Source organism: Neoarius graeffei, chromosome 25 (genome assembly GCF_027579695.1).
Source record: "Neoarius graeffei isolate fNeoGra1 chromosome 25, fNeoGra1.pri, whole genome shotgun sequence".
Lineage (NCBI taxonomy): Eukaryota > Metazoa > Chordata > Actinopteri > Siluriformes > Ariidae > Neoarius > Neoarius graeffei.
The window spans coordinates 41,277,374-41,292,347 of NC_083593.1; the positions used below are offsets into that span (position 1 = coordinate 41,277,374).

Genomic DNA, 14,974 nt, shown 5'->3' on the forward strand with positions numbered 1-14,974 from the left:
TGTGCCTGCACCTAAACTTAACTCTAACTTTAACCTCAGTAATGAAAAGGAAACTTTTTGGTGCTTTTATTTTTTATATTTTTGTTTAAAAAAACAAAAACACCCAGCAATTTCCTTGTAAGGACCATCCAAATGTCCCCACAAGGTCAAAATGGTCAGATTTTACTATCCTTGTGGGGACATCTGGTCCTCAGTAGTATATAAACACACACACACTTGCCTTACTCTTCTTGTCAGGACCTTCCTCTGACATAATTAACAATTAAATAAAATTCCTCATGGGACCAACCAAATGTCCAAGCCAAGTCAAAACTGTAATTGAGGTTATTCCTATTCCCTCCATTTTACTGCCAATTCCCATGCACCGTCTATCACACAACAGTAACCACCATGGATAGTAAAAGCTAAAATGTGCTTTTTCCAAGACATGGGAAGTCAGCAAACTGCATCTTTTCAAACTGCTGCTCATTCTGCGTCACAGTGCAGCGTAACACAATCGGAGCAAAGTGCTATCCGCCCTCTTCTGCATACATAAGCTTACAGATGCTAACAATTGGCTAGTGTTGCTGTGAGTGACAAGGTATATCTTTGGTCCCCACCAAGTTATAAATACATCAACACACACAAACAACTTTGTCTGCTTGCTTTTGTGAGGTATAGTATTTCCATTTATACATCTTGTAGGAAATAGTCATGTCTACACTATATGTACCATTTAAAAAGCTGCATTTTGTAAAGAAGGAACAGACAGAAGTAACATATTCTGATAAGATGATCGAAAAAATGACTGTTTATTCCTACACATAGATTTTTGGTAAGTACCTCCTCCACCCTCCACCCCCCCCCCCCCCCCCCCCATTCCTGAATTACTCAGATTACACCGTTATAATGGGAATTCAAATGGTTTTTCTGGAAAATGGTTTGTCCGTTAAAATGCAAATTCAGGCCCATGCTTTGGCTCAAGAACTGGCTGTTGTTAACACAAAATTCCACTGAAAGGAGTGTGTGGGGACAAACTGATGGCAAAATAAGTTGTGCTTATCACTGAGAATGTGTGTTCTTGGACCTTGATTTGGCCATTTATGTGGCAAAAGGTCAAATGCATAAACTATAATAAAACTAGCAATCCAACAACCCATGTCCTCATACTTCCTAAGTGGAATGTAGTAAGACGACGACTTTTTAAATAAAAAACAAGAAGGAAATTGACACAGACATGTTTAAAGTCATGCCGTCTTGTGGTGATGAGACACTTGTTTGTGAAAGTGTAATGAGAAACGCACTCATGTGAAGACAAAGAAGTGAATAAATAAACTCGAAAGCCCTGGAAGAGGGGTGGTATTAATGGGCCTCTCTATTCCAGGAAGGAATGTGAAGTATTGGGTCAGGGCGTTGGAGGAGGTGCTGGAGTTAGAGTGCAAAGGCCTAACCGCGTGCACACACACACACACACACACACACAGAGTCACCACCTCTGCGTGGGGCATCTGCGAGATTCGTTTTATGCTCTCACACGATTGTTTTAACAGTCTAAACAACAGAGTTGGGCAAGGGTTTCTTACTCAACACAGCAGGGAGACTAAACAGAGCTTCAAGAATGCATGTATGCGTACGTGTGTGTGCGTGTCTCAAGCAAGCCTGTGGTGCAATACAGCACTGAAGAGTTGACCCTTTTTGGCACAACCTTGTAGAAATACAGAACACTACAGCACTTGTCAATCGATCTTAGGAAAGTGGTAAGAAAGGGCAGGAGGAAGTTCTTCAAGATGTCAGTACCTTACTGAGAAACTGACATTGTTCATGTGAAGATCAGTAACCAGCTCAATACTAGTTAGCTCATCCGGCCGATGGGCGATGAGTTTATGCCATCACGTGTTGTCCGTCATCTGTCCGGCGTCATCCACATTTCACGAAAATCACTTCTTTCTCAATTCTTCACTGATTTTTATTCTTTTTGGCAGGAAGGTAGGTTTGCCTAGGGTGTATATACTGTAGCTTCTACACCCAAATTTGAGTAATTGCAATTAATAATGAAGATATGGAGTAATTAAGCCCTAATGAGCAGTTTCTACACAAATCACTTCTTCTCCCTAAATTCTTCACCGATTTTGATTCTTTCTGGCATGAAGGTAGGGGTACCTAGGGTGCATATAACTTCTACCCAGATTTGCTTAACTACAATTATTAATGAAGGTATGGACTCATTAAGCCTTAATGAGCAGTTCAACAAAAATTGCTTCTTCTCGGTCAATTCCTTGTTGTTTTGGATTCTTTCTGGCAAACAGGTAGGTATTCCTAGGGTGTATATAGCTTCTATCATCATCGCCGGTGACTGTCCATCACTAGCGATGTTGACCGCTTTATTAGGATGCGCAGAAACGCTGATGGGCCGCGAGGCCCGCACCCGAGTGACAGAGTCGCCCACAGTGGTGGCATGAACAACCCAGCTGAGCTGCCATGGAATGTTTGGCCTTGTGAGCTCTTGCAGACTATTCTCCTCTTCTAACAAAGTGCCTTGCACAGTAAGGTAAGACAAACGATGTCGTGCCCCTATCATGTTGTCGCTTTGGATCTCCAGACCTGATGCCAAATGGTGCACAAAAGTGGCACAGACCTGACGGGTATAGAAGTTGCCCCGCAGTGACAACTGACTTGCCGAATGATGCCATCCATTGGCCATCTGGTGGTGTGCCATTGACCCTATTGGGTTCATTTGCCACATTGCACTGAAAAGCACCCTGCTGCCAGCGCCTTATTGGTGATGTACTATTTAAGCCATAGTTGGAACCCAGGCAGGTGCTACCATTCTGGGTCAGTGCGGTCCTGGGAGCAATGGTGATTAAGGGGTAACTCCATTTTCCCCAATACTCCAGTCCTCTTGGACCTGAGACTTGCCATCGGTTGCAGTTTAAAGTCATACCCAGGACTAATAGAGCTTCTGTATATAGCTTGCAACATTTATTGCACAAGGTGGCCCACTTTAGATCATTCCTTGTGGACTAGACTGGGCCGGAGTGAGCTACGCCATCATTGACGGGCTCATTGTATTCTTCTTTTTGCTTAATGACATAAAACGAGTCAGAGAAATATATTTTATAATGCCTTTGGCTGTTCTTGACATGCGCTGTTTTGCGTGACAGCTGTTCTCCTAACCCGCGTGCACAGTAGTCAGCATTTTGTTTTGTTGTTTATCTTTTGAAGCAAAGCCTTGACTGAGGTGCAGACATCGCCAAATAAATATATTATGAGTATAAATATATTATCTGCTGAAATAAGGGCATGGGTGCAAGCACTCGTGAGCACTACATTATACTTGCAGTTTGTATAAAAAAAATAATAGGTCATGGCTCGACGCAGAACGTGTTTGTGAAGGACAAGGATTTTTGTTCGGAGTAGGAAAACTGAATATGTGTTACCTTCATCATGCACGTGAGCCAGATATCAGATGTTTATGAGAACCAGGTCAGCACATTTGAGTCCTACATAGTATAGTTACCTTGAGAGAAAAAGTAGGGCACCCAAACAGGCCAAGTGTGACACACACACACAGGAAACACACTTGCCTGTGGAGAATGTTTTGCTGTTTCGGCAGCATTCAGGCAGACAGTGCTGATCCAAAACCATTTCAAACTAAGATCCCAGCTAGCCAAAGCTGTATCCTACACCCACACAGTACAGAGGGTTTTTGGACACCGTGGCCAGATAAGCTCTACAAACCACAACAAAAGAATTGATCGCAGGCCGCAGACACAAAGTCAGCATTTTCTCTTTTCAGAGCTCGTAGCCAAGCATTACAGCAAGTAAATCACTCTGGTACTTTCAAAACCAACTTAAAGCCCATTTTGGGAGGTGTGAATGATACGAGGCCTGTTATCATTCCTCCCAAGCGGTGCTGCAGTGACTATATCCCGCATTCCGGGGGTTTCTTCAGGTGTGGTGCACCAGACCACTTCAAGAGAGAACAATCCATCTGACTGTAAGTCTGACGGGAAGCAGCCAGTTACACCTCCCAGCTGACGAGTGAGGACATGCTATGTGTGAAAAGTCAAGAAAAAGAATCCATTGAAGGGACAGGCATGTGGGCTGGGAATGGAAGTTATATAAAAAAAAAAGGATGTGGAGAGAATTCCTAAAACAAAGTCTCATCATTTCAGAGGGGCATCAGGGGCAGTCGTAGTCTGGTATGAAAGAAGAATCATACAATACTCACATTGTGACCATTGTTGCACAGATACTGTACACAGGCTCCATATAAATGAGGATTAAGCTTCTAAAATCAGAGCCATCAGAAACAACTCTTCCATGAGACGCACACCATAGAGTGAGTTTCAAAGATTACTCAACTGTTCTCAGTAATGCAGCGGGAGGACAAAGCGAATAAAATAAATGATGGAAATTTATATGATACACCACAACAACATATGGCGTTACTCACTACACCTCAGTGTCTGCAGGATGTCCCAGAGGTCTGATAAGAGACCATGAGTAACCAGCCAACATGGTACAATTTGCCAGTCATTCCTTTTTTCCTGTTATTGAGGTTTATTAGATAAGCATTACATCACTAGTGTAATCATTCCCAGAATGCTGCGGAGGCAGAAGTCCATCCCTCTATGACCCCCAGGGCAGCGTTCCTGTTGGCTGACACAGCAGCTCTTGCACCAGACTGGGCTTTTCTCCTTTTTTTTTTCATCCCTGTCCTCTGTTAAATCAACAAGTGCAGGACTGTGTTTCTTAGCAGTCGACCTTTACCCTACAATCTAATCCTTTTTTTTTTTATCTCTTCTACATAACTCTTCTTCAAGGAAAAAAATAAATAAGCAGAACTCCAGAACCAAATAAGACATGCATTTGGGGAATGTGGTATTAATGTTTAACTGCTCAACCACTTCCTGTGGCAGGCAGGCTGGCTGGCTGAAATAGATTGCAGATTTGCCTAAGCTTTTTGAAAGTGGAACGCTGTGTGCTTTAGGTGTGGCTTTCTTACTGTGTGTGGGAAGGACTTTCCAGAGAGAAGGCTCAATTTAATGACTCAAGAACCATACTGTTCTCTTTATTCACTCCAGACTTGGACTGAATGATGCAATGAGTCCAGGAGATGGATAAAAAAATAGCAAAAGACTTCAGCCTAGTTGACACCGTACAGCAGTCTTTTAACATTATTACTTGTCACAGTAATCCCTAAATTCCTAATTTTAGCTCAATTCCTGACCAGCCTGTGCAAAAACATGCTCCCCGTGTCAGATTATACAACAAAGATCCTCTAACGGTAGATTAAACGGCTATATTCTGCTGACATCATCAATCAGCAGGATCCAGGCTTATGATTAGTTCAGGAATAGAGAGCGGGGAGGGAAAAAAAGCACTTTACCAACAAAGAAGTCTCATCTCATCTCATCTCATTATCTCTAGCCGCTTTATCCTGTTCTACAGGGTCGCAGGCAAGCTGGAGCCTATCCCAGTTGACTACGGGTGAAAGGCGGGGTACACCCTGGACAAGTCGCCAGGTCATCACAGGGCTGACACATAGACACAGACAACCATTCACATTCACACCTACGGTCAATTTAGAGTCACCAGTTAACCTAACCTGCATGTCTTTGGACTGTGGGGGAAACCGGAGCACCCGGAGGAAACACACGCGGACACGGGGAGAACATGCAAACTCCGCACAGAAAGGCCCTCACCGGCCACGGGGCTCGAACCCGGACCTTCTTGCTGTGAGGCGACAGCGCTAACCACTACACCACCGTGCCGCCACAAAGAAGTCTGTAATCCCTTATTCTTTTATACCCAATAAAACAAAAAGGATATCGTACATTTGGACAATGCTTTATTGCATTTTTTTTTCTCCCTACAAAAAAAAAACACTTCAAGTCAATAACTATGGATTAGTAACAGTGTCAGTTATACAACATATGCTTATAATACATAACATATGCTTTATGGAAAAGCAAACAGACTTGTTTAATGCACGGCATCTGTTACATTAGATATCCGTTGGCATTTAAGCAGCTATAAATCACTATATATCTGTTTTGTTGAGGTGGAGTGAATTTTGAAACACTTGACTGAACACTGAAAGACACGGATACAGATTCACGACACGAAACTAAGGAAGGTGAAAAGAGTGATCTGTATTGAATAAATGAAGGACAGAAAGGCACACCATGCAGTTTCATTCACAGGTGAGGGACATGTTATGGACAGACACTCCTTCTCTCCCTCCATCAGCTCAAGTCTTTGTGAGTGAGATCACTGGTCCGTTTCTGACAGAGGGCCAAGAGCTGGTCAGGCAGACGCAGGGCAGCGGGTTGGTGCTTTCTCTACAACTTCTGTCAGTAGCAGTGAAAGGAAATCCAGAAGGCAGCTGTTCAGCTGTGCTCAGGACTTTTTCCAAATTATTCGCCCTTATAGCGAGGGGGTCTCTTCTCTTTGAATGCTGCCAGGCCTTCGAGCCTGTCCTTTGTTGGGATAACCTAAGAGGTGGTGCATCAGTGTAGTATAAAGCCAGGGTCCTCGTGATTTTTAAAACTCAGTGTTGCCAAAAAGAGGAAAAATATATATACGTATATATATATATATATATATATATATATATATATATATATATATATATATGAGTGATTCCACGCTTATGGGTACTGAAATGGGGACATGAACTTATTTTTAAAAATTCACCTAAAACCATTTATTTTTTTAACCATCAGGTCACAAAACATGTAATCTTTAATGAATGATATGTTAAAAGATAACTTTAATTTTCTGAGATGTAATAAAAACATATTTATATGCCAAAGTCAGAACGTAACAGAAGTGTTGTGGACATATATATTCTCAATTTTAACAATGTAGAATTACTCTTTGAAACATAGGAAGGTGATGTTTTAGCAAATATAATTAATAAACATGTGTAGTAGAATAAACATACACATTCTTTCAATAAGATTAACATGGTATATAGCTAGATTGTAATTAATTTGTAACAGACGCGAGATGGACAATCGTAACAGAAGTAATGTAACAGACATCATTTTGGAACTCATAGGCTTGACTTTGGCATATAAATGTTTTTATTACATCTCAGAAAATTAAAGTTATCTTTTAACATATCATTCATTAAAGATTACATGTTTTGTGACCTGATGGTAAAAAAAGAAATGGTTTTAGGTGAATTTTTAAAAATAAGTTCATGTCCCCATTTCAATAAGCGTGGAATCACTCATATATATATATATATATATATATATATATATATATATATATATATACACACATATATATATATATATATATATATATATATATATATACACACACACACACACACACACTACCGTTCAAAAGTTTGGGGTCACCCAGACAATTTTGTGTTTTCCATGAAAAGTCACACTTTTATTTACCACCATAAGTTGTAAAATGAATAGAAAATATAGTCAAGACATTTTTCTGGCCATTTTGAGCATTTAATCGACCCCACAAATGTGATGCTCCAGAAACTCAATCTGCTCAAAGGAAGGTCAGTTTTATAGCTTCTCTAAAGAGCTAAACTGTTTTCAGCTGTGCTAACATGATTGTACAAGGGTTTTCTAATCATCCATTAGCCTTCTGAGGCAATGAGCAAACACATTGTACCATTAGAACACTGGAGTGAGAGTTGCTGGAAATGGGCCTCTATACACCTATGGAGATATTGCACCAAAAACCAGACATTTGCAGCTAGAATAGTCATTTACCACATTAGGAATGTATAGAGTGTATTTCTGATTAGTTTAAAGTGATCTTCATTGAAAAGAACAGTGCTTTTCTTTCAAAAACAAGGACATTTCAAAGTGACCCCAAACTTTTGAACGGTAGTGTACATATTCTATCCACAGTCACTAGATATGAGCAATCATGCACTCTGATTGGCTACTCTACTACTAGGCTATCAGCTCATATACTGTGAGTAGAGAAAAACAAAATGGCGGCGCGTGTTGCTGAACCAACAGAAAACTACTCGAAAACAAAACCCCCCAAAAAAGCAACAAAATATGGAATAAAAGAATTTGATGGTAAGAACGTATCTTTTTTTTCAAGAATTATTATTATTACCACCACATTTTTCACAAATTGCTCCTGTCATTTTGCTGGTTTGTTTGCATTCTAGGCGGAAATGATTTTGTTGGACGTTTTTATTTATCGAATTTGCAAAAAATTGAAATAAAAATGCTCTGTTTCTCAAAATCCAGTGAATGTGGATAGACTAAAACAGTTATTCCACTCAATCTCGTCGTACATGGCTTATAGCCGACTCAACGCTACGCACCTTGTCTGCTATCAGCTCATGCACGCCTCGATTTTGTGGAATAACTTAAATATATATCACAGTGAATCATGAATAAAATTATAATATTTACATAAAAACAAGTATGCCTGTAAATAAACATCAGCTTCGTTGTAATAATAATTTTAATACACACAGTACTGTGCACAAGTCTTAGGCACCCTATATATATATTTTTTTTTCAGACAAACTTTGCTATAGATTTCTATTTTATGACTTCTACATTATCAAGTCAGTACATAAACATCTGAGTCCCCAAATGTTCATTTTCCAGCACAAAATTAAATGTTACAGGAAAAAAAGAAGTTTGTATTTGAGCAGCTTATTACATAAGAGACCACTTTTCAGATTAAAAAAGAAAACATAATGCAGGCTATTGAGTTTTGGTGCAAAATGAAGAAGCGAGTGTGACAAAGTGTCCAGAAGAACTGTGGCTGCTTCTGTAAGATGCTCAGTAAAACCTACAGCTCATTTCCTTATGAAACTACACTCACTGTACCTGAGACTACAATTTTTTTTTTTAAAGCAAAGGGTCGTCTCACACCAAATATTGACTTTGTTTCATTTGTTATGGTTTACTGTTTACGGTATTTTTTTAACGTTGAATCATTTCATTTCATTTCATTATTTTTAAGCCATTTTTGGTCTACAGCATTTCTTTACACGTGCCTAAGACTTTTGCACACACAGTACTGTATGTATTTGGTACATGGAACATTCATGAATAAAAAGTCATATGTTTCCAATAAATAGCCAGAATAGATAGTTTTCACATGACGTCACAGAGTCGGGGATTCCCTAGTGGTGGCCATCTTGCGGGTCAAGTTTACCGTACGGGTGACTGAGCACACATTGTAACGCGCGAGTACAAAGTCTTCAAAAGAACCCAAGCAGGCTATTTAAAGCTAGCAATGGTGCACACCTGTTGTATTCACGGCTGGCGTAATAGGTCAGATGATGACGTCAAGCGGAGCTTTTATGGAATTCCCACTGTACGGGAGCACAAAGGCGAGCAAACAAAGAAACTCAGCATACAAAGGAGAAATCTATGGCTTGCGAGAATCAACCGCAAGGATTATCAGCCTTCCAAACACAGCAAAGTCTGCTCCGATCATTTTATAAGTGGTAAGTTGTTTAAATAAACAATCAATTGTGTTTAAGTTTGTTTTTGGAAACCAAAACATCATGTGAACAATCTCTGGAGAATGCCTAACCGGAACCGCTGAGTGTACGTTTACATTGTAATGTACACTTAATATCGCTCGTTTGTCACGTTTTATTTGAAACTTGTCACTTCACTCACGCAAGGGTCATTTTTGAAAAACATTTTAGGTCTATTCTGTATGATTTGATTTGTGTTTGGGATGCAAACAGCGTGCCTTTTGGCGGATGCCGCCTGAATCGCGCAGATCCGATTTTTTTTTAGGGGGGGCGTTGGAGTGTCTGATTATAATTTCAAAGTAAATTCTGTATTAAAATTACTAAATAAGCAAATCCGTTACAGTCCATGAAACAGGAAGTATAAGGATGAGAAAAAAACAGTTTAAATCGGAAAGCTGCGCACATTTGTGCAGCCTGAGCGGTGTGCAGGACTGCGCAAATGTGCGCAGCTTTCCGATTTAAACTGTTTTTTTCTCATCCTTATACTTCCTGTTTCATGGACTGTAACGGATTTGCTTATTTAGTAATTTTAATACAGAATTTACTTTGAAATTATAATCAGACACTCCAACGCCCCCCCCCCCCCCCAAAAAAAAATCGGATCTGCGCGATTCAGCCGTGAAAAAGGCGGCATCCGCCAAAAGGTGCGCTGTGAATATACAAATCTGTATATATCAGACAGCCTTTAAAGTTTGATGAAGTCAGTTTCAGGCTTTGGAGCAGGCTTTGGCAGTTTCAGGCTTTGGCAGCCCTGCATAGTCACTTGAAAATGCATCTTTGTCCACTTCGTAGGGGTCAATTCCCCCAATCAAGGCCAGTTTGGCTGCATACCGTTGTCGTGAGATGTCGTCTAATGTATCTATATACTTCTGTTTGCTTGATTTTGCCGACATTTATCTTTATTTTAGAAAACTGACTATATAACTTCATAAATTCGTCCGAGATAACGTAGCCGGTAATGGCGATGGTCCGTTTTGTTTGCCCCGCAAGATGGCGGCTGGGGGGCGTTCCCCGGAATGCCGTGACGTCAGTGAAAACTATCTATACTACTATATGCGTTTGGGTAATATTTAAATAGTTGAACTATATACTGAAGTGGTCTATGCGTCTTGTTTTGTTTTGTTTTTTCCCACGACAAAATAATTATGCTTTCTCTAAGTGATCTCAATATATTTTACTGAGATGAACAGCTCCCATGAAGACAACCTGATGTAAAAATGCATATTTTGGATGTATAATTAAGCTTGAAATTAAACTGTATACTAATCAGACCCATGGCACAACTAGTGTGACTCTCTGCGTGTTGACAGCATGTGGGTTTGAAACGAGGGCATACCTGAGCATAGCACGCCTCTTCAATCGCTAATCCTGTCGTTAAATCCACCTACGGGAAACAAACAAACAAACAAACAAACAAACAAACAAACAAACGAGCAGTGTAAATAACCAGAAGCCAAATAACAGCAAGGCCTGGCCTGTCAGCACACATGGAACAACATACTGTAGCGTTTTTAAACACAACAGCCAGTCACTAGAGAAACAGCAACAGTTACAGTGACAATGTGACAAGACTGACTTTCATTGGGCACTGATAATTAAATTTAAAAAAAACAAACAAACAAAAACACCAAAACCTTAAAATAAACGTCATGAAACCGTCTTGTTCATATCCCATGCAGCTTGGACAGTAACGTCTTTCTGGTGACAATAGGGACAGACAGGAGACCAGCCTTTATAGGTTACCTTGGCATTTTACTGACATATCGCAGAAACATCTCTACATACTCGACAAATAACCTGATTTTTAAGGCCGACGTCTTCCACAAAGCCAGGATCAATGCTAAAGACCATTCTACCACAATGCTGCTCAATTCTGATTGGTCAAAAGGTGCTGATTAATTACACAGCACCTCTGATTACTGTTCTGGCTGCAAGGTGTATATTAACGCACCATTATCATTTTTGTCGTAAAAACTTACACGAGGATTTGTATGGCAGATGCTCTACATAGTTAAACCGTGTGCAGCTGGTGATATGGTGGCTTTCTGTGAGGAACATGTTTGTGTCCAGTGCTTAGGCTACAATCACACTGTCTCGTATCTTGCCACGTAAGTGGCGTGTGGGTCAAGCGCCAAGAAATGAGGTGTACTTTGTCCAAAATTAAAGTCCTGTGACGTACATAGCGTTTGCGTGGCATTCCTGGGGTTTGTACGGGGTTCAAGGGACGTAAAGTTATGGCGTACTGAGGCGTAAGATGTGTTGCCGCGGCATAACCGTGGCGTTTCATTCTTACATATGACGTTGCTGCTGCGTACCTGCGGGTGGCGGGGCTCGAAATTAACTTTTTTTCTTTGTGTCCCCCAGTGGTCCCGAATTCTGTGTTGTATTGTCCCGAATGGAAGCAATAGTGCCCCCATTTTTTTCCTCTCTGAAATAACCAGTGGTTAATATTATCATATGAAGTTACTATTATATTTGTAACTATGCGATTTTGAACCCTTTATATCATTTTTACAATAAGTCACAAGACACAAGCGACACATGTCCTATACATCATCTACTTCAAAATTACAGTTATTGCATTTTCAGTTTATTAAACTTTGGCGATCTCACTGTATGAATAGATACCCGTTTATTTAAAGGGGCCAACTAGCTCATTCAGAAAATGTTTCAACTCCCTACATCTGCAGTACACTTTAGTTGAAAATAAGACCCCTTTTATGTTCATTTCATCTACTTATACCTTGAATATCTGTTGGCACTTATAAGGCCAACTTATAATTTTCACCATTACCGTTATCCATTTTTATGAACTTTCCGTTATCCATTACCGTTATCCATTTTTATGAACTTTCCATTATCCATTTTTATGAACTTTCCGTTATCCATTTTATGAACTTTCGCTGCCGGGTGCAAATGTTAGCAACATCAGCATAGTGGCAGGTCCGAGCCTAGTTGTGCTGCTGACTGACTAAACTTTCTGAACTAGAAAGACACCAAGAAAACTCACTTATTCTGCTGAACGGTATCTTCCGTCAATATCATCCACATCATTCCTGCTGTATTTTATAACGTGTCTAACAGTGTTCATTAAGTTCATTCAGTTGCTAGCGTTGCCTGCAGACCAGGCGATGACACTTTGGATCCTGAAGGTCCCGGAGACGTTATGTCTGGGCTTTCAGTTTCTTCCCCGCGGTCGGTCCGCTTCAACCACTTCAGCATTTTTGTTCTGGCAAGAGTCGGCGCAGCGTGTGCGGTAGCAATTCCATTCCAAGTCCATATAATGCGGACACCGGCCGAAGATTCTAGAACAGAATGCGCTGCTCTGTAGCCTACGGATGCAGGTGCATCGAAAGTGTAGCTACTAATGTATTTTTCGCTGTTAACGTTTTAAAATTAAAATTGACAAATTAGGTGAATGTCTACGTATGTGTTACGGCTTTGTAAATAATATTAATGTAGAACTTTTTTTCTAGATCTATTTTTTTCCATTGTCCCGGGATTGTCCCAGATATGATAATTTTGTGTCCCGATGACATTTTTTATGGTCCCCGGGACGTCGGGACACCGTTAGTTTCGAGTGCTGGCGGGTGGGTATATTTTATACAGGTGGGTATAAAAGGGGGCCCCATGCTGCGTTCGTCATCATTCGTCACAGTCAAGAAAGCATCAGGCCAGTGAAGAAGTCAGGACCCAAGAAGGGCAAAGGAAGAGAGAAGACATCAGCCGCATCCACCCAGCCAGCCCCGGAGCCACCTTCATCAGACACGTCAACTAAAGTGTTCGCACAGCATAATAGACATTCAAGCAACGTTACCGCTACGTCACTGCTGCGTAGCTTTCGTTTTTACGGTGTACATGTGACGTATGTGTGACGTATCAAAGCTGTTACGTATGTGCTACGGATTTTTAAGTGCGGGCTTAAAAGTACGCCACACCCTGGCGTACAAGGAGATCGTGTCACGCATCCTAGAGTATTAGCTACGTAAGCTGGCGGTGCTGTGGCATTCCTTTCTTACTGCCACGTATCCTGATACGCCGTACATACGCAAGGCTAAAATGCTAACGTGTGAACCAAGCATAAGTAACAGTCACGGGTAAAACTAATTCTCATCTCATCTCATTATCTGTAGCCGCTTTATCCTGTTCTACAGGGTCGCAGGCAAGCTGGAGCCTATCCCAGCTGACTACGGGCGAAAGGCGGGGTACACCCTGGACAAGTCGCCAGGTCATCACAGGGCTGACACATAGACACAGACAACCATTCACACTCACATTCACACCTACGGTCAATTTAGAGTCACCAGTTAACCTAACCTGCATGTCTTTGGACTGTGGGGGAAACCGGAGCACCCGGAGGAAACCCACGCGGACACGGGGAGAACATGCAAACTCTGCACAGAAGGGCCCTCGCCGGCCCCGGGGCTCGAACCCGGACCTTCTTGCTGTGAGGCGACAGCGCTAACCACTACACCACCGTGCCGCCTACGGGTAAAACTAATTCTCAGAATTTTCTGACAAAGTTTTCAGGACGGAGGACTTTCTCACAGTGACAAAAGGTTTTTTTGGCCTTATTATAGGGGAACTGAAGTCATTTTTAAACTTGATTTATTTCTTAATTAACGTGTTATTCAATTACGTTTTCGGTTTTAGTAACCTTAGATCGTGACTCATATCAGCAACTAATTGCAATTAAATATTATACTTATCGGCCTATTCGGTTTTTAGTCATGTTGAATTTAGTTCGTTTGGTCCACGGCAGGCGTCGCTTATCCACGCGATCTTCATGAGACTTGTGCGAGACTTCAAAACGTGAAGTGTCAGCTAGGTGTCAGTGCCGCCATTTTGAAAACTGTTTTCCAAACGAAATATTGCACAAAAACGAGTTTAAATGACGATTACTGCCTACTTTTTTCAAACCTTCCTGATTGCTATCAAAACAAACAAAACTTCCGGCTTGATTACATCAGCATTCGAAAGAGCGCGTGCGTCTTTTGACAACGTTGGCAGATGTTGGTCACTTTGATTTCCGCTGTACGTTTTACTTCCGTCCTACGATGTCTCGCACAGGTCTCAACGAATCTCGTTTACGGCCATTGCTCTGACATATGGACTGATATATTACACAGCATATTTCAAACACTCATAATGTGCTATAGCAGTGACAAAATAGCTGTCAAAAATGCATTCCTATATTTAATAAAATGAGAAGTAGAATTTTGATGATAAAAATTTTGCCTTCAGGTCTCCTTTAACATCAAGTGAGAGAAAAATGACAGGTTGATGATGGAAGAACTGTTTATCGCTGCTATAATGTGAATGATACTTGTTTCACAGATGTTCCATAACATTAAATATAACTATAATTCAATAAAACGTACTATCGTTCAAATTATTTTTATGCCGTTTTGATTGGCTGAGCGAACTCCAAATAACTGCCTACAAATAACGGTCTGCTCAAGTGCAGTAACTTTACTTTGCACTTTT

The 14,974-nt window shown here is 40.8% G+C and overlaps 2 protein-coding genes across 3 annotated transcripts in view; both read right to left on the reverse strand.

The window, feature by feature from the left end:
• Positions 1-6,017, reverse strand: part of LOC132872969 (tyrosine-protein kinase SYK-like) — an 85,358-nt gene extending 79,341 nt beyond the window's left edge. Inside the window, exon 1 of the mRNA XM_060908112.1 lies at positions 4,441-6,017. Coding sequence (XP_060764095.1) covers positions 4,441-4,500 — 60 coding nt within the window. The 5' untranslated portion in view covers positions 4,501-6,017. The remainder of the gene's footprint in view (positions 1-4,440) is intronic.
• A 100-nt stretch (positions 6,018-6,117) lies between these two features.
• auh (AU RNA binding protein/enoyl-CoA hydratase) overlaps positions 6,118-14,974 on the reverse strand; it is a 95,929-nt gene continuing 87,072 nt past the window's right edge. For both annotated transcript variants that reach the window (XM_060908111.1, XM_060908110.1), the window contains exons 9-10: positions 10,824-10,871; positions 6,118-6,479 (exon numbers count right to left, since the gene is read on the reverse strand). In XM_060908111.1, coding sequence (XP_060764094.1) covers positions 6,402-6,479; positions 10,824-10,871 — 126 coding nt within the window. In that variant the 3' untranslated portion in view covers positions 6,118-6,401. The remainder of the gene's footprint in view (positions 6,480-10,823; positions 10,872-14,974) is intronic.